At 47.5% G+C, this 27,976-nt stretch overlaps 1 protein-coding gene across 12 annotated transcripts; it reads right to left on the bottom strand.

The window, feature by feature from the left end:
* Positions 1-26,418, bottom strand: TPD52L2 (TPD52 like 2). 12 transcript variants are annotated; one of them, XM_063296893.1, is made up of 9 exons: positions 26,277-26,418; positions 22,868-23,031; positions 19,892-20,040; positions 18,778-18,837; positions 16,614-16,673; positions 10,435-10,536; positions 4,715-4,756; positions 1,443-1,491; positions 1-290 (listed from the first exon to the last, which is right to left on the bottom strand). In XM_063296893.1, the coding sequence occupies exons 1-9, from the start codon at positions 26,293-26,295 to the stop codon at positions 195-197; spliced, it is 741 nt and encodes a 246-aa protein (XP_063152963.1). In that variant the 5' UTR covers positions 26,296-26,418; the 3' UTR covers positions 1-194. The 12 variants fall into 12 exon arrangements, with proteins under 12 accessions (XP_063152963.1, XP_063152964.1, XP_063152966.1 ...); XM_063296894.1 differs by having other exon boundaries at positions 22,868-23,004; positions 26,277-26,415; XM_063296896.1 differs by lacking the exon at positions 4,715-4,756.
* Positions 26,419-27,976: the final 1,558 nt, after the last annotated feature.

The following is a 27,976-nucleotide window of genomic DNA, read 5'->3' as shown; positions in this document are numbered from 1 at the left end:
AACGGTGTGTTCACTTTATTGGACCTTAAGAATCCAGCAGCAAAAAATGTCTACATAGGATGTATGGATCTCTCTCTTCCGAGTGGGACCGCAGCACTCTCTCTCTCTTTTTTTTTCTTTTTTCCGTTTCGTCTTGCATGTTGGGAAGAGCAAAGGGTGGGGCTCCAGCAGTCACGCACCACCACCTGGTAGACTTAGAAAGGCGCGTTGTCCTGGGACGGCTTCTCTCCGGATGCTGACGGGGAATGGAGCTGGTCGGCACCGTCATCTCTGCCACCCACGACTTTGGACTGAACAAAAGAGAAAGGTGTGTGAGAGTTGAGTAGACCAGCGTCTCCTCGGGTGCCGTTTTTTTTCCTCCCTCCCATTTAGGTGCATTTTCTAGCAGGGCAATCCAGCCTCTAACAGACCTCAGAAGAGAAATGGGCTCTCATTCCGAACTCAGTGCAAACAGAGGCACAGACTGGAGCAAGGGAAGAAACCCTTCCTGGGGTTTAGGCAAGTTGCCGAAATCCAGCGGGGTGGAAGGATGGAAGAAAGCGCCCGCGTTGAAGTCTTAGAACGCCAGAGTAGAGTGAGAATCCCAGCCTGCAAACCAAAAATCAGGAGGAGTCTGGTAGCCCCTTTTCTGACTAACACATTTTATCAGAAGGGACAGGCTTTCGTGAGCTGCAGCTCCTTCACCAGAGGCATATAGTACGGCTAGACCCACTGGGATTTTAACATACACCGATATCTGTCTCAAGCGCAATCTGCATCTGCACAAACAGCTTCCCCTCCTTCACCCTCCCCATCTTGCCCCAATTCAAACCCTACGCCAGTCCAGCCACTCTACGCATCCGACAAAGTGAACTGCAGCTCACCAAAGCTTCTATTTCTTATACTAAAATTCGTTAGTCAGAAACAGGGCTACCCGACCCCTCTTGACTGTTTTGACCACGGTAAACTAACACCGTTCTCCTCCTACGAAGCTGCGAGTAAGGAGGCCTATGCTGGACTCAGAAACTAGAAGCTGGGTTCTAGCCATACTTGCTTAGTCAATATTTATGGTGGCTGGAGACTGCAGGAGTGAGGTGGGGTGATGGTCTCACACAAGTGGGTAGGGCCGATTTTACCACAGGGGGTGGGGGGACATTTTACATGTACTAAACCTGTCCAAAGAGCTTAACATGCTTTGTTTCACACTAAAAATCAGCAGGAAATCATGCCGCTGAGGATCAGCAATTTGTACCTATAACTTGGCTGCACAATTCCTTTCTAAGGGGTAGAAAAGAGAGTGCTGGGGCCACATAAACACCCCCCCACATAAAGACCAATTGTGCCACTTTCTCATCTTGCAGAATGCAGGCTCTTCTCCTCCACACACATCCAACCCATTAAGAGTTCATTCATGCTCATTGCAAAAAAAATAATTCTCCGATGTATGATGGGTGGAAAATTACCTTTATGGTTCCAACTCTGTCTTCAAAAGACTTGAAAGTTGCAGAATTTCTTGCAAAAGAAAAAGATCAGTTATGTCAAAAAAAATAAACAGGAAGTTACTACAAGCCTGTACTCTTCGTTCAGGCAGGCAATCTCGGTTGTGATATGATATCTGGAAAGTGGTCCAGAATTCACTTCCCACCATTTATGACCTCCACAATTTGCTGAAGTTTGGGAGTCATGATCTAGAGGACCAAGGGAGGCTGCCCAGAAGCACCCCTAAAAGCCACAGAGGAAATTCTTGGTTGAATGAGAAACACACGCACACGCTTGTTTCAGAAAGAGAAAGATGTGAATACAACTTCCAGGGGGGCTTGTTATCAAAACTGAATTATAACGAGTTAAGAAATTTTGGGTTTCCAACTTTCCCAGGAAGTAGTTCAAAAGCAGCACCCCAAATACAGCATGAACAAAAACTTGTTAACTATTGAGCTGTCAAGTCCCACCACCATTTGAGGCTCAACGAGCTTAGTTCCTGTTGATGAACTTGCTGTCCCACAACTATCGCTATTTCACCAAACGGACATGGAGGAGGCCCTAAACCAGTGTTTTTCAAACTTGGCAACTTTAAGATGTGCGGACTTCAACTCCCAGAGTGAGGAGGTTATACTGCCACCCTTGAAGAGCATCCGGAAACTACAACTGGTCCAGAATGCAGCCGCACGGGCTACCTTGGGTGCTCCAAGATTTGCATGTGTAACACTGTTGCTGCGTGAGCTGCACTGGGTTCCAGTTTGCTTCCGGGTCCAATTCAAGGTGTTGGTTATCACCTTTAAAGCCCTACATGGCATGGGGCCAGGCTACCTGAGGGACCGCCTCATCCCCATTACATCGGCCCGCCCCACCCGGTCCTGCAGGGAGGGCATGCTGAGGACCCCGTCTATAAAAGAACTCCACCTAGCGGGGTCCCGGAAGCGCGCCTTCTCTGCAGTAGCTCCTGCCCTCTGGAACATCCTCCCCCCAGAGGTGAGACAGGGCGCCTCATTCCTGGACTTTCAAAAAGGATTGAAGACCTGGTTTTGCCAGCAGGCTTGGAATGGGAGGGGCAATAGCCATACCTGGGGATGGCTAGCGCCCTAGAGTGATTTTTGATGGACCTATTACATTCAGACTGATAAGAACTCTCCGCCATCTAGATTCCATCACATTTTCTTTCTAGTCTATTGTATTGTAACTGTTTTTTTGTAACTTGATTTTAATTTCGTTTTTATTGTAAACGGCCCAGAGTCCCTCCTTGGGAGGGAGATGGGCGGTGATAAAGTCTGATTGATTGACAGACAGACAGACAGACCCTGCCAGCATCGTTGAGGGCTGGTGACTTTGTTCAAACCCAAATCTGAAATCTGGCCCAAACTGCATTCAGGAATCAAGTAACAGCAATGGCTGTTTTAACGTCCTTCAAACTTTAATTAACTGATGCCCTTGAAGCACTGCTTCTATGGGCACAGCGCATGAACTCACATTCCTATGCATTTCCCAATGGAAGACGATGTTGGATCCAACAGTGAATGATGCCAGCTCCAATAGCAGATTAAATCTGCAGCGTGCAAAACTCCATTCCCCATCCTATATGAAGTGGCAGCAAAGGCTGCTTCCCACCCCAAGTGAAAAGATTCAGGAAGCTTCCCTAACCCAAAAGGGGTGGCTTCATCTCTCACATCCAGTGATAAGCCAAGCTACTGTGTGTCAGCAAGAATGTTTTGTTGAGTAACAGCGACAAGAGGATATTTAGGGGTGGACATATTAAAAAAACTAAGCTCCATTCAAGAAGTAAAAGCAAAATCTTGGGTTCAAAGGTTCCCTGTGTCTTCTAAGTTGGATGTCTTTTGCGCCTGGCTCCAGTTGGTGAAACTCAGGGACTGGGAAATCCCTAAAACTGATCCAACAAGGACATGGATGGCCTACTTCTTTTTCCACGCCTCACAGGAATGAAGTTTTTTTTCTATGCTGGACCACATTTCCTGGAATTGCCAGGAAAGCCATTTCCCTGGGGCAAAATGGAACACTTTGCCCCCAACCTGCAGAAGGCACGCGCTGTTCTATTTCCCCTTTTCATCTGATGCTCCAGATCCACACTTGGAGGAAGTCACAGGTAGGTAAGGGCCAACCTGCCAAAGTTTAATTTGGAAAAAATAGAGGTGCTCCCATTGTGGAATTTGGTACAGGGATTCCAGTCTGTTGTGCAGGGGATTCTTCTTTTGAATGATCGGGGATCACAGTTTGACAACCTGGGGCCAGATGGTAGCTGCACCCAAACGGGTGCCAGCTTGGACTGCTCCTGAGAAGGACAGAGTGGTCACTGTGAGAGACCCCAGAGGTACACCCAGGCTGAGGTACACCCAACGTACTCTATGTGGGGCTACTTCTGAAGCGTCTTTGGAAACCAGGAGATTTGGCTGCAGCTGTGAGGATACCGGAAGGACCTTCTCCATAGGATCCTATCTACAATCCTGACATGGTCAATGTATGGCTGGGAAGCAAGATCCACACAGTTCATGAATCACATTTAATACAATAAGGGATACAGGACCTTGGGAGATGAGAAAGCCAAACTCCCGCCCTCATTTATACATGAATTCATTAAGGCAGTGGGGAGGGTGTGTCTGTCAATTGCTTTAACATCTTTACCCCAGACTGCTTACCTGGAGTTTAAGATGTGTGGACTTCAACTCCCAGAATTCCCCAGCCAGCATGCTGGCTGGGGAATTTTGGGAGTTGAAGTCCACACGGCTTAAAGCTGCTGAGGTTGAGAAACACTGCATTGGAGGTTCTCTGATCATCGGCAGTGGAAAAGGAAAAATCTATCTCTGTGACCTAGCTAGAATAGAGACACTTGTGTGGAATAGGGGGGCCTTCAGACAGACTTCATTTCAATGGTGGACCACTAGGGTACTTTGCCCAGGTGGGGGATGTGGGGAGGCAGACTCCTTTGGCAGAATGTGGCAGATCATATTCTACTCTTAAATGCCAATTCTTTCTCTCCAGCTGCCTTAAATGGTCTGTGATATCTTGTGTTTTGTACAGGATATATATTATTAATATAATAATGAATAAGTACGTTAATATTTCTCTGGCAGCTCTCACAAGGACCTTGTGGAAGATCAGGTTGTAGACTACAAATTGTTAATGCTCCACGCCACTATGAACCCTTAGATGAACTCCAACCCATCCTACCCACCCAGGTACCTCTGAAAACATAATTTTTGAAGAGACGGCATTTTTGCTACGTTACCTCATAGCCGGCATACTTATCGAATGACGAATGGAGTAACTGCTACTCGGAAGCATTAAGGGGAAAGGAGGAAACATTAGAAGCATTAAACCATCACATCCTATTTATTGCCCCCGTCACACAGGTTAGTGGCAAGTTGCAAAGCATTTTGAGACATTCTCAGTGGAGGAACAGGAGAATTATGGCGGGGGGGGGAGAGAGAGACAGATGACAGCAATACAGGTAGTCCTCAACTTACGACCATAATTGGGACTGGAACATCGGTCACTAAGTGATGTGGTCATTAAGTGAGGCATGTGACTGCATCTGATTTTAAGACTTGTTTTGCAGCAGTCGTGAAGCAAATCATGTGGTCATTAAGCAAATCTGGCTTCCCCCATTGATTTTGCTTGTCAGAAGCCGGCTGGGAAGGTCACAAATGGTGATCACGTGACCCCAGGACACTGCAACCGTCATAAATATATGCCGGTTGCCAAGCGCCCAAATTTTGATCACATGACCGCGGGGGTGCTGCGACAGTTCTAAGTGCGAGGACTGGTTGCCAGTCACCTTTTTCAACGCTGTTTGTAACTTCAAATGGTCGCTAGAATGGTCATAAGTTGAGGACTACCTGTACCCCAAATTTTACTTCTCTGCTCTTCCCCCAAGTGCTTATAACCTAGACTTTCTCACTGGGACACGAAGCAACAGCACTGTGGCCCAACAATCCAACCTCAGAATCTTGTTGCAATGGGAGAAGGCCACATGTCTCATCAAGAGGGAAAAGCACCTTGAGGCCTGCAATACAAACGGAGGCTTGGCTTCTCTGGGAAAAAAAGAGCCTATTCTCTCCACCCCCCACAAAAGAAGAAGCTGTTCAATTTAGCCAAGAGCCTTCAAATCCTACATTATGCCCAATACACTTGAGTGACAGTGGCCTGGGTTGATCAATATTGCAGTGTTTCTCAACTGTGGCAGCTTGAAGATGTGTGGACTTCAACTCCCAGAATTCCGCAGCCAGCCACGCTGCCACAGTTGAGAAACACTGATATAGAGGAAGAGTCATGGAAACCCATAATCCATCAGGGTTGCAAAGTGAGGTTGGCTCGACTTTGCTGTCCTGCATTTCTAAATCCCCAACAAGCACGGATCCTTAAGCCATCCTGCATCCAGAGAAAAGAGCAGGGGCAAATGAAAGTGCCAGCCACGTGTGGGATTTACCCTGCAGAGATATGGAAACTTCAGTTGAAAAAGCGACCTTTTTTTTTTTTTTGGACCAGACCAAATACCCATTGAGCCCTGCTTGGCACTTCCTCTAATAATCTTCTCTGGGCCCGGGTGCACCAAGTCACTAAAAACTGGAGGGAGGCAGACAAAGCTCTCATGGAACCTGCAACTCAGATCCATGAATGGCTCCAACCTTTGGTATCCCATGAAAATAACCTTGTTCAACCAGACTCCCCGTGCGGATCACATCTTGGCAGAGCCTTACCTAAAAGAATGTGAGAAGGGATGGGCCCTGGACGAATCCAACCGAAGCAGAAATTGAGAACAGGGAAAGACAGAAAGTTAGGGGTACATTTCAAGACCATCTTGTATATACCATACTCAGGCCCCAAGCAATCCACCAAAAGATGAATTTTAAAAGGACAAGGAATGATATGAGGATTACGCTCCTGCCACTGAATATTTACCTTTCATCAATTAAATCACTGACACATCTGAAAGTCCATGGCAAATCTCAAACAGCTCTGATGAGTTAAAAGAAGTATGCTTGACAACTTCCACTCACCAACCAACTAAACCAACAGGTCCATCAGGCTACCAATCTCTGCTACGTGGCCTGTGGACCACCTTCGCGTGGGCCTACAGATCAAAAAGAAGGGGGCCCATTCTCACTCAGCTGTGAATTCTGAAAGATACACACACACACACACCCGGAGCTAAAGCAAGACTAAAATGATGCCTGAACGTACAATGGAGTAGCCTGGCATTTTCTTCCAGGTGGTGCCAACACAGCTCCAGATAACAACCAGGGATGACATCTTCTGGCGGGAGAAATCCAGAGGACACAGTATGTTGCAAGGATGCAGCCGCTAGAAAACCAGTTCCCCAAGAGAGGGACTAGGAAACAAACCTGGGAATCGTTGACACGACCACCATCATTCCAGGTGATTTTAGGGCACTTAATAAAGACGTTTTTTAAACTGGTCCTCCTGCTCACCACTGTATGAATGAGAAGAGGAATCAGCAGTGTGCTCATGGTTTCCGTCCTTTTGGATCTCTGGTTCTTCACAAGCGTTACGGCCTGGATGGCAACAGACTGACTCAACCCCAAGAGAACACTGGAAATCCATTTTTATGAACCTTCCCACATGATAAAAACCAGTGTAATATAAAGATTTGGGTCCAATTCAAACCATGCACAAAAGCGGTAGATGCTTAGATACAGGTAGGAAATTATTTTCCACATCCCAATAATTTACATCTGGTAAGGCAGCTGGCCCATTCTACAACTTCAACCATCCACAGAGAAAGAGAGAAGAGATTAAGTACCTCTCTTGGCTTAGCTGTGATTGCCTGACCCCACAGGAAGTTAATTCTGCAACTAACTCCCACTGGATCCAATGAAATTTAACTATTTAGATGCTTTAAAAAAATATACACCAGCCTTCCTGAAGCTGGTATCTCCCATCATCCCCAGCCAGAAGAGCCACTGGCCAAGCTGACTGGGGAAACTGGGAGTAATGCAACACATCTGAAGAAGACTGGACTGGAATAATCTGGTTTAGAAAATGTACTGAAGTCTTAGCTTTTTCTGTTAGGTGACTACACACCACAGCAGTTAAGATTTGCCAAGATCAGAGGCTTTCTGATTACACTGCAGGCACACTAGGAAAAGTAAAGGAGCACACTAGAGTTTGGTGGGAAAGGACAGTAAAAATCTCAAGGAGACAAGGGAAAGACAAGCTGAGCAGGGATTACTCGGAAGAAAAAGGGACTCACCACAACACTTAGCCTCTGATCACATAAGGCAAACTTGAAGAGAGTGCTGGTTTTATCTTTTAGAGTGTTTCTGCTCTGCAAAAGCTGGAAATGCGGCTGCCGGAGAAGTCCAGATTTACCCCTTGGATGACGAGGAGGCCCAACAGCACAGTTGGCAAGGTTTCTCAACCTCAGCAGGTTAAAGATGTGTAGGCCTCAGCTCCCAGAATTCCCTAGCCAGCATGCTTAAAGTTGCTGAGGTTGGGAAACACTGGTCTATGGCACTGAGATGTAGAGGAAAGGAAGGCAGCTGCCTGCTTCCTCTGATAAAGCAGTCATGCTTTCTTTGTCCTTCCAGTTTTAAACCTTATTAATCATGGCCTGTCAAGTGTTATCAGTCTAGAAGATTCAACATTAGGTATTGGTGAGGATAACACGACTTTGAAAACATTTACAGGGGAACAATGGCCGGAGAGGGGAAGGCCTCCTCCTCCTGCTTTTCAACATCCTAGGGCATGCTGGCTGGGGGATTCTGGGAGTTGAAGTCCACCCATCTCAAAGCTGCTGAGGTTGAGAAACACTGCCCTAGAGAGATCTGGTTGGCCATGGGAGAAACCAATACTGTATTAGGATGGGCCTTGGCCAAATCAAGCAGAGCTGTTCTTACGTTCTAAGGCAGGGTTCCTCAACCTTGGCAACTCTAAGCTGTGCGGACTTCAACTCCCAGAATTCCCCAGCCAGCAAAGCAAAGCTGGCTGGGGAATTCTGGGGGTTGAAGTCCGCACAGCTTAGAGTTGCCAAAGTTGAGGAACCCTGTTCTAAGGCACTGCTAAGGTGGGGGTTGACAAAGGTCAATCGAGAACTGTCGCACAAGTTGACTGTAACCCATGGACAGTGTATGGAGCAGCAAAAACTATTTCAATTCCTCTTCACCTTCCTATAAGCTCAGCGGCTACCACGGTTTTAATTCTGCTCCGCTTCACGATGCATAATGGCTGTGTGATCACAGGACACTGTTTGGTACTCGTGGGCTTAGCCCTGCAGTCTAGCAAATACCTATGTATGTTTAAATGCTCCACCCCTTGCATAAATGACCCACTGCTATTAGCGCTGTTGGTAGTCTGCAAACTCACAGGGCAACCTCCATCCTGAGCAACTTTCTGGGAGCAAACCGTATCAGCTTGCAGGGGGAAAGTGAAGAGGTTACGGTCAGCACATAATGCTTTAGTGCTTTTGGGCAAAGGTGTTCCTTTTGGAAAGGAAGGAAGGTGCCATATCAATACATCGGTTGCAAAGGTACACGCAGACCTCAAAATGGCATTTATGTGATCAGAGTTTAGCATGCGCTTACCACCCCGATAATCCCAGCCAGATGGGGAAAGGAGAGTTCCTGAAAAATCAGGGTTGTGGTAAATTAAGCACTCTCCTTTGTCGTACTACAATACTGTCACACATTAGGCAGTTGCTCTATACGTTCATTAGTAAGAAAAACCCCACAGCGGAAAAGGGGGAAAAATTTGCTACGTTGCACACATACATAGGAAACCCCTCTGCTGGAACCTGGACCCCTCCCTTCTCTCCACTTGGCTCAACGGGAAACATCAATTCTACCTCTTTGCAAGCCAAAAGGGGTTTGATATATAAGGGGTGCCTCTCTGCATCATAACCTCCACTACCGTTCAAGAAATTGTTCGCCCAGAGCTTCTGGATGGCTTTCAGCATTCAGGAACAGCAGGCTTGAGCAGTTCAAGGTGAGGGCTGAATGGATTGCCAAGCCAGCAGCTCCACTGAAGTAGCACTTTATCTACATTTTTTTTAACCCATTCAATTGTGTCCAATTCTCGGAGACTGCCTGGACAGGTCCCTGCAGTTTTCTTGGCAAGGTTTTTTTGGAAGTAGTTTGCCATTGCCTCCTTCCCAGGGCTGAGAGAGAGCGACTGGCCCAAGGTCCCCCAGCTGGCCTTGTGCCTTGGGCGGGACCAGAACGCAGGGTCTCCTGGTTTCTAGCCTGGTGCCTTAACCGCTACACCAAACTGGCTCTCTTTTATCCACATAATTGGAACTATAATTCAAGACACCAAAATCCAAAGTACTGGCAATGGGGAAGTGTAATGGACAACCAAGGGAAATTCTGAACACATTAACAATAATAAAAAGTTAATTTATCCAGAGCCTCTCATTGAGATCATCAGACTGGTTAAAGTATGTTTTTATGAGCAGTAAAATCAGAGTGAATTATATAAAATGTTTATTAGGTGCACATCAGAATCCGAGTTTTAGGCCAGAGAACTGGATGCTACTGAGTTACTTCTACTGCCAAGAACAACAGCGATGGGTACTGGTCACGACCATCTATGTATAACCTTATTGTAAACATAGATGCTTAATTATAAACAGTATCATTAAGTTTAACTCCCTAGTATCCTATATTCAGAATGATCATCGTGCTCAACAAATAGAACTATATCAGTTTCTAAGGACGATGGTGGCACCTCTGAACAACTGCTTTTGACCACAGATGCTAAATTCCTTTCAAGGAGCAAAAAGATGCCTGTTCGGAGATGCTACCTACGAGGGACCCTTCCCGAACACAGGAAAACGTTGATCAATATTTGGGCTGCACTGAACGGATATGGCGTCGTCACAAGGGTCACAGTGCTATAAACTGGAACCCGATGCTGGCAACTGACTCCTGCTGACTTTCTTCCTCTTTGGCCGAAGTAGGACCAAAGGAAAGACGCCGCTCAGCACCTTACCTCATATCTCCAAACTTCCGGCTGATCGCGGAACCCACGTTGGAAAGGGCAGCTGAGGTCCTCTGGCCCGCCTGAGACAGTGTTTCCTGGGTCCTCTTATAGCTGGAGAACAACAAGGGTTGCAAGGGGAAGGCAGTTATTAATTGAGAAAGGTCCCCGAGGAGCAAAGGAAGACACAGCTGGAGCTCAGGCAAGAATGGGTAGGAAAGGGAGGGCAATTTTTGAGAACATACTCTGTGTACACAAACATCACTGGAGGAGCAAAAGTTTGCAAAGCTTTGCGACTACTGCAGAGGGTGAATCAGGCTAGCAAACAGGGCTTAAGCGAGGACGTGTCGCTTCTGAGAAGCACTTAACTAGGGTTAAGACTTTGAGAACAGCTCAAGATTCTTCAGCGAGGTTGTAAAGCGGCTGTACGTTCCCTGGCTAGTTCCTGATAATGGGCTAAGGAGGATTAATGCTCTTTATTGTGGATCACCTGCTGCTATTGTCAATTTTTTTTGTTTTTTTGTTTTTGCTTTGTTTAAGGAGAACAGAAAGAAGAAAAAAACCACACATTAACATGATTGGTATTTGCCTATTAGCACAGGATGTAAAAGAGCTTATTTTCTACATGCCTTGCAAATGAAGGCTACCATCTCTGAGCTGCAAAAATCCAGACTGGCTCTGGATCGTCGCCTTCGGTTGCCACGTAGAGGGCATCTGACCTTTTGCAGCTCTATTTCTCCTTCAATTTGCTTGTGACTCCACACTTTTCCTTTGCAGCATTAAAAAAAAAGCAGATCTTCCTGACTTTCAGGAAATTCCAAAACACTTTGAGCACTGAGGCTGGAGAACAGCATTAAAAGTTCAAACACACACACACACACACACACACACAGTTGATGCAGTATTAATCTAGAAGAAAAACAGGCTTGTTTGTGCTCAGCAAGGGAAAAGCTTCCTGTCAGGTACCATCCAACACTGCAATTTTAAACAGTGAAAGCAGCCTACCTTTTTAAGGCCTCTGCTGCCCACTGGGAGATTTCTCCAGCAATTGGAAGGTTCCAAGGGGGTAATCTTGCTCTCTATTTTTTTTGCCCTCTAACCGCACCATTTCAAAACAAATTGAGGAAGTCACTTACATCCGCAGTCGCCATCAGCACAATGCTGAGCTACTGTGACAGCCAAGGACCTTAGCATCTCCTTGTAGTCCTCGGGATTTCAAAGTGAAGGCGAAGACTGCAACACTCCAAAATGCCCCTGAACACAATGCCCAGCACAATCTGACCAGCCTGGGAATGCTACCAGCTGTCATCGCCCCCTCCCTGCTAGACACCCTTCCCCTACCAATCAAACCACTGTATTCAACAACTCTCCTTTCTGAAAGAGTTTGCAGTGTTAAACCTCCCTCTGGAATTGACAAGCTACAGTTTGGACTCCGAGCTGTGCCTCATCTCACTCCGTGTCCTATGCATGAAATAAAATTCTCATCTAAGCCCTGCACAATCATTATTTCAACTAGCCAGAGGCCAGGAGCCAGCTGCTCTTCGGCCAGAACATTTGCAAGCTTGCTGGCGCCACGGCAGGAGATACTGCTCAGGGAAGAGAAATCAGCGTGCCAGGATGGGGTGCGGGGACGGTGCTGGGCAGACCTGGCATGGGGGGCTTTGGGCCAGCCCTCCTCTCTCAGCCCAACTGCCCCATAGGGTTCTTGTGGGGGGGGAATGGAAGGAGGGAGTGCTATATATGTCACCAGGAGCATCTGGAGAAAAGGCAGGCTGCAATTCTAACAATTACATAATTTTAATGAATCACTGAGGGACACCTAAAAAAGCAGTCCACGGGTAGGAATCCCATCCTGCCTTTCCTGCAGGGCCATCACAAGCTCAACTCAGCTGCTATTTTACTGATCCTATTCTCCTACCTGAAAGCACCAATCCAGGCTCTAGCATGCCATTCATTTATGGCAGTGTTTCTCAACCTTGAAGATGTGTGGACTTCAACTCCCAGAATTCCCCAGCGAGCCTTGCTGGCTGGGGAATTCTGGGAGTTGGAGTCCACACACCTGCAAGCAGCCAAAGTTTGGAAACACTGATTTATAGGAATGACTTCAGAGACCCAGAGACAAAGACAAAATGGATTTCCCATTCACACAATACAGTAAGCCCCTTTTGGTACTGGTGGCTTTAAGTATTGCAAAAAAAAAAAAGTTTAATCATAATTCACTGTACAGGTTCACTCCTGCTAAACCATAAATTCATCACAGAGGCCTCATTTGCCCATCAAGCTAAGCCCACACCAAACAACCCACATTAAGTTTTAATGAAAGGTATGGGTGCCAAGTAAAACTGTAGATTCTTAAAAGTTCTACCTAAAGGAAACCATCCCATCCCATCCACATCACAACAGGAGGAGGAAGTATCTCCTTCAGAGTAAAGCCACCAGGCTTCCCAACTCAACATGCAACCCACATCTCTAGGTCCATATGGTACCAATCTCAAAGTCAGCAGAAATGAGTTCTTCCACAGGACAATCTTCAGCCAACCTTCAATAGAGTGCAGGGAATCCTGCAATGCCCCATTTTACAGGGCTATTAGATCCGGGTTGCAAAGCCCCAGACAGCCACTCGAGGGCAGTACAGAGCTACAGAGGGCACTTTGCTGCCCCTTATTTATTTGCTTGCTTGCTTCATTTATAGGTGGCCTATTCCCAGAGACTTTGGGTAGTTAACAATGTCAACATAAGACAAAATAATACCCAGAAACCCAGCTATGTACAAATAATTTTAAGATTTTTAAAAAGTATAAAACCCAGAAAATAGAAATGTGATGCACCTGCAAGCCCCACCTTCAGTTATCACTACATTTCGCAAGACAAAAGAGGTTGGTCTTCACCATGTTTCTGAAGCTCAAGAGGGAAAAAGCTGACCGAAACCCCACGAGGAAAGAATTCCAGAGTAAGGGAGTAACGATGGTTAATGACTGCTTCCAAGGTCCTGTCAGATGGCATTCTTATTCAGACCAGACCCGGAAGTCTTCTTTTGCATAGGAAGTCCTCAGTTAACAACAGTAATTGGGACCAGAATTTCTGTCACTAAGCAACAGTTGTAAAGCACAATGTCACGTGACAGCATCGCTTGGTGATAGCACTTCCGGTCATCGTTAAGCGAATCCCACACCGTCATTAAGCGCAATGTCATGTGGTTGCCATTTGTGGCCTCCTGCTGGCTTCCCCATTGACTTTGCTTGTCAGGAGCCAGCAGTGAAGGTTGCCAATGGCAATCACCAAGCAACCGGATCACAATCATGCGGGGACACTGCGATGGCTGCAACTACAAAAACCGGTTGTAAGTACCTTTTGTTCAGTGCCGTCGTAAGTTTGAATGGTCACTGAACAAGCGGTCATTAAGTGAGGACTACCTGTATGGCTGGGTATTATCAGCATATTGATGATACCAAACACTCTGCTGACAGATGTCCTCCCCCAGAAGTTTCATGTAGATGTTAAAAACAAGTGGAGAGAGGAGAAATCCCTGAGGCGTTCCACCAAGTAGAGTTCAACAGTTAGTGTTAGATCCAGGCAGATCTCTCCTCTCCCATCACCACCACCAACTGATCACCCCTTCAGGAAGAAGAACCACAGCCAAAGAGTGCCCCCATTCCAATCTTGTGGAGACAGTCCAGAAGGAGACCATGGTTAATGGTATTAAAAACCACTGAGAGATCAAGGAAGACCAAGACGGTTGAACTCCCTTGAGCCTGGTATCTCCATAGATCACCCACGACCAAAGCAATTTCTATGCTATGCCCTGTCCTGAGACCTGATTGCTAAGGGTCCAAATCATCTGCTTACTCTAGGGGTCTTTGCAGGTGTAGGGCCAACAACTTCTCCACAACCTTTTCTTAAAAAGGAAGGTTGGAGATGGGTCTAAAGCTGTCCAAAACAGCTGGATGAATTGATGGCTTCTTGAGCAGGAGACACACAGTGTCCTTTGGAGGTGACAGAAACACCCCCTTGCTCAAAGAAACAAGGCTCACAGACTCCAAATGATCTCAGATCACTTCACAAGATGAAGCCCTGGTCATCTCCACTACTGCTGTGCAGCTGGAGTCCAGCTCTTCCACATCTGGGGGGCTGTCTGCTAAATGCTCAAGAATTCTTCACAGCAGCCCTTCAGATGATCTTGGCCAACACCCTTTACCTGGAAGGGAGTGAGCCACCTTAAAAACAGCCACTAGATGGCCTTTTGGCTGCTCAAATCATCACCATGTAGGCTCAAACATGGGTTCATACCAGGGTTGGGCAAACATATCCGCTCCTTAACCGTCTGAATTCTGCACCAAGAAACAGGATCTTGTGATCCACGTTGAGTAAGCAAGTGCAGCCAATCTGTCTAAATTCTTCTGCAGTCATTTGTGCTTCTTATTTGGCCTAACCCTTCTAGCTCTCTAGCCACGGGAGGGTCACAAACATGTCATATGCACTCTTAGGCATATCTTCAGAGTCTTATGTACTAAGCCCTGGTACTTAAAAAAGGTTTTCAAGAAGCTGTATTTTCAACCTATTGTCATAACTGCACACTGAACTAAGGCATGAACAAGCTATGGTGGCCTATTTTACTCACAAAACTAAGGTGTAAATTAAGTTACGCAGAGGACAGAGCTGCACCTTCTAGACACAGCCAGAATCCCTCCAGATATAGTCACCAAATATGTAACTGAATGAGACAGGAGGAGAAAAATGAATACATGAGGAGCAATCGTATTGGTTGTATGATTTGATTTTAATTTAAATAAAATTAAATACTCCTTATCTTTTGGCCTGGTCCAGCCTTATTTTGCGTGTGGGATCTCCAACACATAATTTAGACAACAGCAATATTTGGGCCAAAAAGGATTGTACATCCCTGGCCATAACCATGGGTCATCCATCACAATGGCCACACTCACACACCACTAAATCATGCAAATCTGTGGTAACTTCATGTGATGTGTGAGCACCACCGTTTGTGTGTTTCTTGCTCATCCACTAGATGCAGGACCATTCCACTTCCCCCCAGATCACGCTGATCTAGTCGTTCTGGGGATGGACTGAAAACTCGCCAAAGGAAGTCACCCAGAACATAAACCAGTTTGGGGAGTTCTGGAAGAATTATGGAACGTTCTGGAGATGGCTGTCCCTACCATCCACTGAACTGTAGCGCTCCATTGTCCAGGTCATAATACAACCGTCGTTCTCCGCAGCAGCACCAAGGCTATGGAAGGGGTTCCCCACTGAGATCACACTGGCCCCTTTCCTGCAAGTTTTTAGGACATGATTCAGAACTTTTTCTAACGGCCTTTCAATAACGTCACCTGCACCTCTTATTTTTCTTATTATTTTTCTCTTTCCTTGGGCTTTGTTTTCACAATTTGGGTGGTATGCTGTTTTCAATTCTGCTGTTGCCCTTACTGTAACATTTGAACTGCCAAGAGTTGCAAGACTGCGGCAGGATAAATAAAAAATAAATAAAAATAAGTAATACAGGTAGTCCTCACTTAATACCATTCATTTAGTGACGGTTCAGACTTCAGATGGTGCTGAAAAAAACGACTTACAACCGGTGCTCACACTTATGACCGTCACAGTGTCCCTGCGGTCATGTGATCACGATTTGGGTCCTTGGCAACTGGTTCGCATTTATGACCATTGCAGCATCCCACGGCCATGTGATTGCCATTTCTGACCTTCCCGGCAAGCAAAATCAATGGGGAACTACATGGTTTGCTTAATGACCGTGATTTGTTTAATGACCACTGCAGAAAAGGTCATAAAATCAGGTCAGATTTGCTTAATGACCACTTCGCTTAGCAACTGAAATTCCAGTCTCAATTGTGGTCGTTAAGCGAGAACTACATGTAAGCGCATGTAAAACTTAACTTGTCTCATCTCAACTGGGGATTCGAAAAAGGCCAGGATAAATGAACGTTTTTACTATCGATCAGCCCTGGACAAACATCAGCAAAACAGCCAGAAACAGAAAGAAAGGCTCAGCATCCCAGTTCTTGACCCCTTTTCTTGATTTTTCCTAATTGCTCAGCACCCAAGCAGCATTTACGGAATAGGGACCAAGCAGGAAGGTTGTTAGTGCAAGGAAGGAACAGTTAGTGGTGGTATATAGAAGGTGTGTGGTTGATGCAGAAGGTTAAGACACTCACGCTTCTGATTGTGTTAATTTCTCATTCCAGTCCTCCAGTGTACTGCTGGCCGAAACATATCTATAAATACAACGCAGATTAGAGAACACCTCTTTCGTTTGCTTACACAATTGCTAAAGGCCATCCTGTAGGAGGGAGTATCTCGCTTCCTGTCATTTTTGGAAGCCACAGAGTACTTCTTACATATCATGGTCCTGTAAGCAGGGAACACTTGACTACCGTCTCGGTAAACTGCATTAGGAGGTGTTTTGGGCGGAAGGACAAGCCAAAAACTTTAAGTGGATAGAAGACGCACCGGTAGTTCCAAGACTTCAATGGGGCAGGGGGAGTGCAAATTCTTCATTTTGAGAGTGGAACTCGATACAAGGGCCCTGCTTTGTGTGTGAAACTGCTGCTCTGCAAACGTGCTGCTCTGAGCAATTTTAGAAATGCTTCGAGCTCAAAACATCCTGTTTCACGCTCAAGAAGGCAGTTCCCCGCATAAAGCAGGATATTACATAAAGATTCCTGCTGAATCTCTTGCTGTGAGCAGCACACCGCGATTCCAGAACCCTAAAAACCTATCTGAGCGACTGAACAAAATCACGCGAAGGATGGAACTATTACTGACACCCTTCGAAATTGCAAAGACCACAACCCAAGTCAAGCCCTCTTAATTCCTTCTGCTGCTTAGGACAAGTACCAGCAGCATATTTATCACCAAGTGCACAGTCCAATCCCAGAATGCCACCTCTTGCAAAGCACGCAGGCCATCAGACCTGGGCTCAGAATCTAAGCAGGGCCAGTCCCAATTAGCCCTTAGACAACAGCCATCAAGTAATCCCAAAGCTGCAGACAAGACTGGGAAGCTGTCATCCAGAGTCTACTTCAATTAAAAAAAATTGGATTGGATCCACTACGTTAGAATAATTTCAGCATGGAGCAGTGTCAAAGATTTAAACTGAATGCACAAGTCTTGCAAACAACCCTAAGAGAGATATATATATATTTTAATATCAGCCTTGCAAACCGGCCCTAAGATTTCGAGTTTTTTTTAATTCAAGAGAGAAGAAAGTTAGGGTATTCATTCCCCACACCAACCCCTGTGAGGAATCAAAAGCAGGTTACTAAAAATCTTTGTGGGCTTGTAAAACCTCCTTCCCCTTGCCTGGGTTGGCCATGAAGAGTGTCTCCAGATTGGAAGAAGAATGCAGAAGGTCCACTCCTATATTTGTCAATTATATCATCCATCCACACTCGGTTCTTAGCCGCTCGCATGTTCCAGCCAAGCGGTTACATATAGCTATGTTATAGTTAGAAAATGACAGACACGTTCAGGCATGTACACCTATGTGCAAACTTGCAACCAGCCAACACAAACACAGGCATTCCCCCCAGTTATGCACCACTTCGGTCTGTGCGGATTAAAATCCTTTTTCTCTTGCGCTGGAATCTCCATGCTGGCTGGGGAATTCTGGGAGTTGAAGTCCACTCATCTTAAACTAGCTGAGGTTGAGAAACACTATGCTTTTTTTGTTGTTGTTTATTCGTTCAGTCGCTTCCGACTCTTCGTGACTTCATGGACCAGCCCATGCCAGAGCTTCCTGTCGGTCATCAACACCCCCAGCTCCCCCAGGGACGGGTCCGTCACCTCTAGAATATCATCCATCCACCTTGCCCTTGGTCGGCCCCTCTTCCTTTTGCCCTCCACTCTCCCCAGCATCAGCATCCTCTCCAGGGTGTCCTGTCTTCTCATTATGTGGCCAAAGTATTTCAGTTTTGCCTTTAATGTCATTCTCTCAAGAACACTATGCTAAGGTATCAAATAAAAAAGATACCCCATTTTGCCCCAGAGGCAAGACAGGACGCACGAATAATGCTAAACTATCATCCTTTCCTTTTTTTTTTCCTGTGTGATCTGGTAACTGAGTGGGATTTTCCTTACTTTGCACCGGGAAACCTCAGGGAAGCCTGCAAGATATTTAGCATTGAGCACAACCAAGAAATGCATTTCCCAGCAAAGAATAAGTCTGAAAGTTAACAAGCAAGAGGCCTCAATGTGAGTCTCCCGTATTCCAAGCGCACAAGCAGCCTCCTCTGCAGCCAAAACAAGGGGGTGCAGGGCCAAAGTGGGGACAGAGCCAGGAAGAATAAGACATGTGCTTGTAGAGTGGAAGGAACTCACAAGTCCGACTGGGTCACCTTTTCGTTCCACTCCCCGAGTTTCTCAGAGGTTTTCACATAGCTGGGAACAAAAACCCGGGGGTCAATCACATTTTTTTTTTAAAAAAAAATGGGGTGACTAAGAGCTTGAAGGGACGCGGTGGCGCTGCGGGTTAAACCGCTGAGCTGCTGAGCTTGCCGATCAGAAGGTCGGCGGTTCGAATCCGCGTGACGGGGTGAGCTCCCGTGGCTAGTCCCAGCTCCTGCCAACCTAGCAGTTCGAAAACATGCAAATGTGAGTAGATTAATAGGCACCGCTTCGGCGGGCAGGTAACGGCGTTCTGTTCAGTCATGCCGGCCACATGACCACGGAGGAAGTGTCTTCGGACAAACGCCGGCTCTTCGGCTTTGAAACGGAGATGAGCACCGCCCCCGAGAGTCGGACACGGCTGGACTTAATGTCAAGAGCTTGAAGAGAGGGGGGAAAATAGCCCAATCCCAGGAGGAAGATGATAAATGGCTGGAAGGGAAGATCAATCTGGACTATGTCCCTGAGCGAAAACATCGCACGGCACAGCAACGTACAGTGCCCTTGAGGCTATCTCAAGTCCCAAAGCCCATGTTAATGTTGACATTTGTACAGAATCAACCCGTAATTCATTGTAAATCTAACTGAAAATGCCCAAAACGGGCCAATTTCATCGGTTCCCTGGGCGAGCACTGCTCAAGGAGAGGCATACTTGCTCAAAACCACAGGGGTTTCTATTGAGTCACCATCCCTGTTGGCACCAATGCCTGTGATTTAGGGAAAGGTTCCCTGCCAAGACACACAGGACTTCTACAGCTGGGAGCCCTCCGGACGTGGTAGGACCACAACTCCCAGGATGCCACATGGTTCTAAGACCCCTGGAGGGAGCCAGGCTGTACGCCCTGATGAGCAATGGAAGCCTTCCCCAGACCCATCAGGATCTACTCAGCTGCTGGAGGCCAGCAGAGGCAGAGAACTTCACAGACACACCACACAGCGATGGAGGGAAAGTACCTTCTCCCCTCTGCTGGGCTACAAGGCACTTCTTCGGTGTTTCTCCCTTACTGTACACAACAACATACAAGAACATAAAGAAGGGAACACCTACGCATTAGAAACCTGGACGTCATGCCAACTTTTGGAGAGATTTTGCTTCAAGCCATCCAAGGGGGTCAGGCCCAGCTTTCTTTTCAGCTCTCCGCAGTGTCTCTCTTTGGCAGCCAGTACCTGGCGCAATGTGCCAATCTCCTCTTCCACCTACAGAGACAGATTTGGGCGAGAAGTCCAAATTAGGCAAGACCAAGTAGGAGAGCTCAGCATAATGAGTAATAAATACCCCATTTTCATCAAGAGAAGCACCATCTTCGTACAGCAACTCTGCAGGCATATTAAGGCTGTCAGAGCATCAGCCACTTCAGCAGTGCTTAAACAGGCCAGGCAGATTCACCAGCTGCATTCACATAGGACGCAAGGCTTGGTTAGCATTAAACTCAGTCATTTTAAGTGAGTTTACATGATGGGCAAATTCAGCTCTTTGGATTAACTGATGACTTGAGGCACTGTGCCCAGCTGCTCAGGAAGGGAAGCATGTTGCATGAATGCAGCCAATGCGCTAGACATTTTAAGGTCTGTTTTGAAATTTTAAGACTGTTCACAAACAGGCTACCATGGAAGGTACCTTACCTGTGCACAAAACACCTGCCATGAAGGGCACGGCCATTCCCAAAATGCCCATTTAACAGAAGGTAAATTAGTCCTCCACGTTTTCTACTTTGGGAATCTTCAGACAACCTAAGGAAATCTTGCAGATAAAAACGATGCTAGAGGCTGGCGTTTCGCAGCACTGTGGCTTCCTATCATCTTTTAAAAAGATGGGGCAGGGAGGATGACTGGCAGCAATGGAGGTCGCTGGGCCACAAAGTATCACAGCCCCAGGCACCCCAATGTCTACCTTATATAAGGGTAGTGACTGAAGGAACGTTATCAGCAGTTCCAGAAAATGTTTTAAAAATTGCAAAGTGGCTCACGTAAGTGCTTAAACGAAAAACAAATTGTGGTTCGGGGGGGGGGAACTAGACAAGATGAGCCTAAATCAAACAAGATTGCTGGGAAGGCTGGATCTTAAAACTGATTCTGCAAAGCGTTTGCTATGCTTGTAAGCACTACGGTACACTCTGGATCTCTTGACAGAGATCAGTTCTATTACAATGCTCAGGCCACCGTGAACATGTACTTTGGTTTGCAATTCTAGCATCGCTTTGCAGACCCTGGTGATTTTAGACACGCAAGCCACAGATAAAATATATATTTATATATATTGGTTACTTACAAGGCAAAAGCCTTTTAGAACAAAAATCACTCAATGCCTCTGGACTGGCTGGATTTGCACAAGAACTTGGCTAAAAGGGGTAGCATGTAGTCTGCCCATTTTGAGAACCACACAAAGCCACAGGTAGTGATGGTTTACTTGGGCTTAGAGTATTACGTGGATCAAGAAATAGTGTTTTGTTAATCTACATTTAAGCTTTAATGTGTTCGTGGACCCATCCAGTGAGTGTAAAATGAGGGGTGACCCTCATATCTATCATCTTCAGCTCCTACGAGAGAGAATATAAGTGCAACGAATAGAGAACATGGTGCAGCCCCTGGAGATGTTGTAATGTGCGTGCCACGGTTCCACAGTGAAGAGGGGGGTTAACGCCACGGGTCAAATGACTGTTTCAGCCCTGCTCGATGCCCACTGCCTAGCCATAACTAAAAATATGTGAGCAAGTCTTAGGTTATGCGAATGACATATTTACTAAAGACCAATGTAATAGAGTAACTAGGACCAAGCATGCTTCAAAACGATTTGGAAGGGGTGCTTTGGACCACACACAGGAGTTTTCCCAAGGGGATAAAAGGTGTGGCGCTTGCACATTCTAAAGCATTGTTCTTGAATAATTTTCACGGCGTGAACGGCTCTAGCAGGAAGCAAATAGAAGTTAGGAGAAACTTTCGGTTTTCTTCAACCAGATGTTCGTTCTCTAGAGGTGTTCGACTGCAGATCTCATCGTTTCTGAGGCTGATGATAGGCATAATCCCAATTACCTAGAGAGCACTGAGTCAAGGATAGCTGAAGCAAAGTATCAGGGAAACTCAATCCACAATGCCACTGGCTGTTCTGGCTTAAGTCAACTTCTCATAAAGGTCATGAAAAGAAGCGAGAGGCGGGAGAGACCAAGAGCCAGTTTGGTCTAGTGGTTAGGGCAATGGGCTAGAAACCAGGAGGCTGTGAGTTCTAGTCCCACCTGAGGCCTGAAAGCCAGCTGGGTGCCCTTGGGCCAGTCCCTCCCTCTCAGCCCAAGAGCCAATCAGGCATGGTAGGAGAGTTCTAGTCCCGCCTTCGGCCTGGAAGCCGGCTGGGTGCCCTTGGGCCAGTCCCTCCCTCTCACCCCAAGAGCCAATCAGGCGTGGTAGGAGAGTTCTAGTCCCGCCTTCGGCCTGGAAGCCGGTTGGGTGCCCTTGGGCCAGTCCCTCCCTCTCACCCCAAGAGCCAATCAGGCGTGGTAGGAGAGTTCTAGTCCCACCTTTGGCCTGAAAGACGGCTGGGTGCCCTTGGGCCAGTCCCTCCCTCTCAGCTCAAGAGCCAATCAGGCGCGGAAGGAAAGTTCTAGTCCTGCCTTGTGCACAAAAACTGACTGGGTGGCCTTGGGCCAGTGCCTCTCCCTCAGCCCAACCCACCTCACAGGGTTGTTGTTGTGGGGAAAAGAGGAGGAGGAGGAAGGAGTCTTTGGTATGTTCCCCGCCTTGAGTTATTTATAAAAACAATAAAGGTGGGATAGAAAATAAATAAATAAAAAACAAATAATTATCTCCCTGCCTAAGTTCTTCAAAGGAAGGATGAGATAACTCATCTCCAAAGAAATGTTGCTCTTCACTGAGAAATTCCTTCCCATTTCTCCCTGGTCTTCAGGACCAGAAAGAACCATGGGCGCAACAGAGAAAAGCTTAATCGTCTTAGATGGGGAGGAACCAAGGTCTCCATCCAACCCAACCGATGGAGAGGGGACAGGGTAGCCCTGCTGAGCGAGCAAACCTTTACCTTGGCCAGCTCAGACCTTAGCTCTTCTTCCTCAGCTTCGGTGAGCCCGTTGTGGGCCAAGGCCCGGGAAGGAGGGGCCATGGCAGCGGCACTGGGGTTGTCCACGGGCACGTCGGTCATTGACTCAGACAGCAGACCTTTGTTGGGAGAGTTAAGGTTGATATCTGTCACGGACAAGAAGCAAAGGGAGGGAAAGGATAAGCAGATAAAATGCAAGCGTGTTAGTCAAGCAGACGCTGCCTGTTCAGAAAAGAGGCTGGAGAACAGAGGGACAGAAGGTGCCAAGGGAAGCCCTGCCCAGGAGTTAGCACATGGGCATTCCTGTATCAGGAATAGCAAGCAGCTACCCACCAGCCACATCTGTAAACACACCCCAATGGTAATGATGCATTATCTGCTCTCAACACGTGGGACGTGCCATTCCTTGGCCTTTGGCTGATGCTGTGGGAGGGACCCGCTGTGGGCTATGGCACAGCCAGGGCCCACAGGCATTTTTAAAAGGAATACAAAACCAACACACGTTGCCAGGTTGCAGCCCAGTCAGAAAGACACAGAGAAGCCTGGCTGGACCTGCCTGGTATGCATGTCCCTTTGCGTGCAGGTGCATCTCGCAATTTATGCTTACCCACAGACACGAAAGAAGGTTCAACGTGGGCATTTCAACAGTTTCCCTATCTCTTATTTCCCTCCCCTACACACACAGGAGTCCAGTTAAGACCATAACAATGCAACTGGTTAGCACAATCTTTACTGGAAATAGGCAGGTCATTAGCCTGGGGTGGTGGGGGAGGTGAAAAGAGCCAGTGTGGTCCAGTGGCTAAGGCAACGGGCTAGAAACCAGGAGATGGAGAGTTCTAGTCCCGCCTTAGCCCTGAAAGCCGGCTGGGTGACCTTGGGCCAGTCACTCTCTCTCAGCCCAGCCCACCTCACAGGGTTGTTGTGGGGAAAATAGGAGGAGGAAGGAGTATTAAGTATGGTCGCCACCTTGAGTTACTTCTTAAAAAAAAAATAAGGCGGAATAGAAAATAAACAAACGAACAAACTGATTTTGGTCAAAAAGACAAAGGAAGGCCCTCCAGCTGCTGACTGAATGGATGCTTAGAGGAAGGAAGCAAAGGACCAGAAACATGAAAAAACAGCCAACCAGTGGGTTACCAGCACTTGGAGAAAGCAATTAAAAAAAAGCAAATATCAATTCCAAAGAGTCAATTCCAAAGTTCACTGAATTTGGCTGGGTTACTCTCTTTCCACCTATTTTCATTCACAACTTTTTCTTTATTGCTGAAGGTATCAGCTGTGGAGTCCTTGGTGCTGAGCTTGGCTGTTGGCTTGCAGATGTTTCATTGCCAGTGATGGTGCTCCCTAGTCAGGTAATGCAACGTCTGCAAGCGAACAGCCAAGCTCAGCGAGCGCCAAGGACTCCACAGTTCAACCCTGAGCTACAGAGATTCTGTTCTGTTGGTATAAGCTACTTTTTTACTCACTCGGAAGCCAGCTGGGATAATACCGTAGCCCATTAAAAAGACAAATGACTAAACTTTATGGTAGCAATAAAAGCCCTCCCTGCCAAAAGTCCCAAAGGATTAGTGTCTAAGAAAGGGGACATTTCTAACATCCTTCCGATGCTGCAGCTGCCACTAGATTTATTTTTTAGCAAACATCAAAGGAATGTCGGAGTAATTTATATCAGAGCAGACCCATAGAGTTTTCTACACTTTTGGAATCTCAAATGGTTACTCTCTCCCAAATACGCAGACTCTTCATGCAGAGGTGGGCAGAGAACAGCTGCACATTCAAGATACACAAGAACACACACACACACAGCCTATGAAAACACAGCTGCAACTGTAATAGGAGACGAGAGTCAACCTACCATGAGAAGAGGCGGCCTCAGAAATCAGTGCAACTCTTGTGAATCAAGAGCCATTGTCTTGCAATTTCGTATTCTGTGCTTTAAACCAGCAGTTCTCAACCAGGGGCCCTGGGATATTTCCCCATGCTGGCTGGGGAATTCTGGGAGTTGAAGTCCACCCATCTTAAAGTTACCAAGGTTGAGAAACCCTGCTCTAGTTTGTTGCTCACCCACTATTTTTGTTTTCTAATAAGCGGATGAGCCTTTGCTTTGTAGTGTGCCGCCTTCCTGTTTATTGCTATTTTTGACTAAAAATAACTTTTAAAGAAATGAAGCGAGAGAAGGATTCCGTGAGCACAAGAAGCGGTTTCCCCACAGCGGATATGGGGAAGAGATACTGACCGCTGGGTTGAATCTGGTTGCAAGATCTACCCCACCATTCCTTAAAAATGTGGGTGAAGCCAGGTATAATTTGTAAAAAAAACTCTGAACCAGGTGTCACGTCACCTGCGGAATCCACTGACAAAGGCAAGGCGAAAGAGCACGCTGGCCAGGGGATTCTGGGAGTCGAGAAGTACACCCATCTTAAAGTTGCCACGTTTGAGAACCACTGCTCTAAGCCATCAAACCCACCCCTCACATAATCGGGGGGAAAATGGACCCTCCAAGAGATTAAAGCTGCAACGGCTAACCCCCAAGATTGCAACCCTGCAGCCCCAGACTGGACCAAGCCTCCCAAGGCCCCCCCTTCCAGGGGGCTTTCCCACCCCCTGCCTCCGCGCTTCCTGGCTAAACCCTGAGCTCCAGACTCCCCCCGCCCCTTCCCAGGCTCTGCTCCCTGCCCGAGGACACCCCGGCGCGGCCAAACCCACCCGCCCGGCCGGCCGCTCCTCGCCCAAAGGGTCCCTCCTCGCGGTCCAGGCTTCAACCCCGAAGCTCCGCGCCCCACGCCCCGGCCTTGGAGGGGGGCAAAGCGGCGCTGGCGACCCCTACCCCGGTTCTCGCTGCCACCCGGGGCGGGCGGGCGGGCGGGCGCCCAGCTCTCAGACCCAGTCCCCACGATCCCCCCGGGGGGAAGGGACAGCGGGAGCGGCAGCCCCCGGCGCCCACCGCGACCGGCCCCTCCCCCGCGACCCCGGGCTCCTCTGGGGGACGCCCCAAAGGCTAAGATAAAAGCACACAAACCGCCCCCTCCCCAGCCACGCCCAGCGCCCGCTCCTGCCGCAGGCGCCTCCGCCCCGCCCCCGGCGAGCCCCGCCCCCGGCTCCCGCCCCCCGCCCCCCTTCCGCTTGCGGGGCTGCCCTGCGCCTCTGAAACGCCGCTCCCCGGACGAGCCCGCTTAAGCCCCCCGGAAGCACACCGGGAGCCCGCCCCCGCACCTAGAAGTCCAGCCTGCGAGGGACGCGGCTTCCCGACACGCTAGATGTCTCGCTGCAGGGACGGCGAGTCAGCCGGGAGGCGCCCCCCGGCCCCCCGGGGCAGGCTGAAGCCGCGCAGCCCAGACAAGGGCTGGGACCCGGCCGCGGCCAGGGAACGGTCCCCCCCGGCGACCCCTACCCTGGCTGGCGCTCTCCATCTCGCCCAGGCCCGGGAACCGTTGCGCGGCTACGGCGGAGGGGAAAACAACCACCGCGGCAGCTCCTCGCTTGACGGTGCGACGTCAGACTTCACCGACGCTCCCTTCCGGCCAGCGGGACGTCATCAAGAGGCGGCGGCACACGCCCCAGCAAGAGGTAGGAAGTGCGAGTTGGGGGAGGCGCCATTTCAACTTCGGGTTCCCGATGGACTGCTGAGAAGTGCGAGGGAGGGGCAGGAAGAGGCTGAGTCCGCTCAAATGAGCCGGGTGCAGAGTGGCATTGGGTTTTTTTTAAGCGGTCATCTCCTTCGGCTGAAGATTTGCTTTGCTTGTTGACGTTGCGTGGCGTCGCCCTTTCCTCCCTGCCCTTTTACGGGGGAATTGGGCTTTCATCCCCATGGACGTCCACCACGCACACCTCACCCGTAGAGGAATATTAAAGTTGCATTTGGGAATCGGAAGCATTTAGAGACATGGATTAGACTGTTCCTCTTTGGCCCAATGTGATTTCCCACCCACCCCTCCAGCATAGCGCCCTCTAGTGACATACTGTAGTTTTCATTTTTTTTTTCAGGCTGTAGAGCGTATTAATTAAAAAAAAATCCCGAAACTCCTAATTAATAGGCAAAGCTCTTGTGCTAGAAAATCGGCAGTGTAACAGAAATTGTGCTGATTGTAATTTATTTATGCAAATTTATATCTTAAAGTTATTTGACTTTCACAAAAATAGATGCCCCAATTACTATCCCAGAAATTTCCTCCCTCTTGTAAGTATAAAAAGGAAAGTCTGTATTGTAAATGCAGAATTAAAGGTTCCAGTGTACAAACAATGCTTGTATTCCACAGTTAACCTGGGGAGTTAATGTTTTAACCAAACAAATCAATATTCAATGACTGGGATGTGATTGCTAGGGATGCCCTTGGTTGCATTCAAGTGACTTTGGGGGGGGGGAATGTTTGACTCTGAAAAATCTCAGGTGTTTGGTAAAGGATGTACTCCTGGGTATGGCTGAGATCTTAATTTATGGTGTACCTATTATTATTATTATTTTACCCAGACGTTTTAATATATAACTCAAAGTGGCGAACATACCAAATTTTCCTGCCTCCTGTTTTTCCCACAACAACTACCCTGTGAGGTGGGTTGGGCTGAGGGAGACAGACTGGCCCAAAGTCACCCAGCCAGCTTTTGTGCCTAAGGTGGGACTAGAGCTCAGTCTGCTTGTTTCTGGGCCAGCATCTTGACCACTACACGGAACTGGCTCTCTTAATTCATGAATTCATTCATGATTTCTTTACAAAATTGAATCTGTGATTACCCCATCTGCCTCATAATGTTTTAAATTTATTTATTTATCTATTTGTTTTTCAAATTTCTATTACCGCCCATCTCCCCAAAAAGGCGGTTTACAATCAAATTGACAATTCAAAACCATCAACCCATGAATTACAACACAACCAACATAAACAAAAATAAAATAAAATAGATATACATTTGTTTTTCCTAATCTGTTAGCTTTTTACAAACCACTGATGTTATTTTCTTATACATGACTTCAAATATCTTTGAGGGATATCTATCATCCCTCTATCTCCGTGGGTAATCCAGAAAATTCTGGGATTATTCCGAACTTCCCCTTTAGGAATGTCCGGTGAAACCAGGAAACCAAGTTAATGCAAG

This window comes from Candoia aspera, chromosome 3, assembly GCF_035149785.1.
Source record: "Candoia aspera isolate rCanAsp1 chromosome 3, rCanAsp1.hap2, whole genome shotgun sequence".
NCBI lineage: Eukaryota > Metazoa > Chordata > Lepidosauria > Squamata > Boidae > Candoia > Candoia aspera.
Note: the sequence above shows the minus strand (reverse complement) of the source record. Positions and strands in the feature narration are given on the sequence as shown.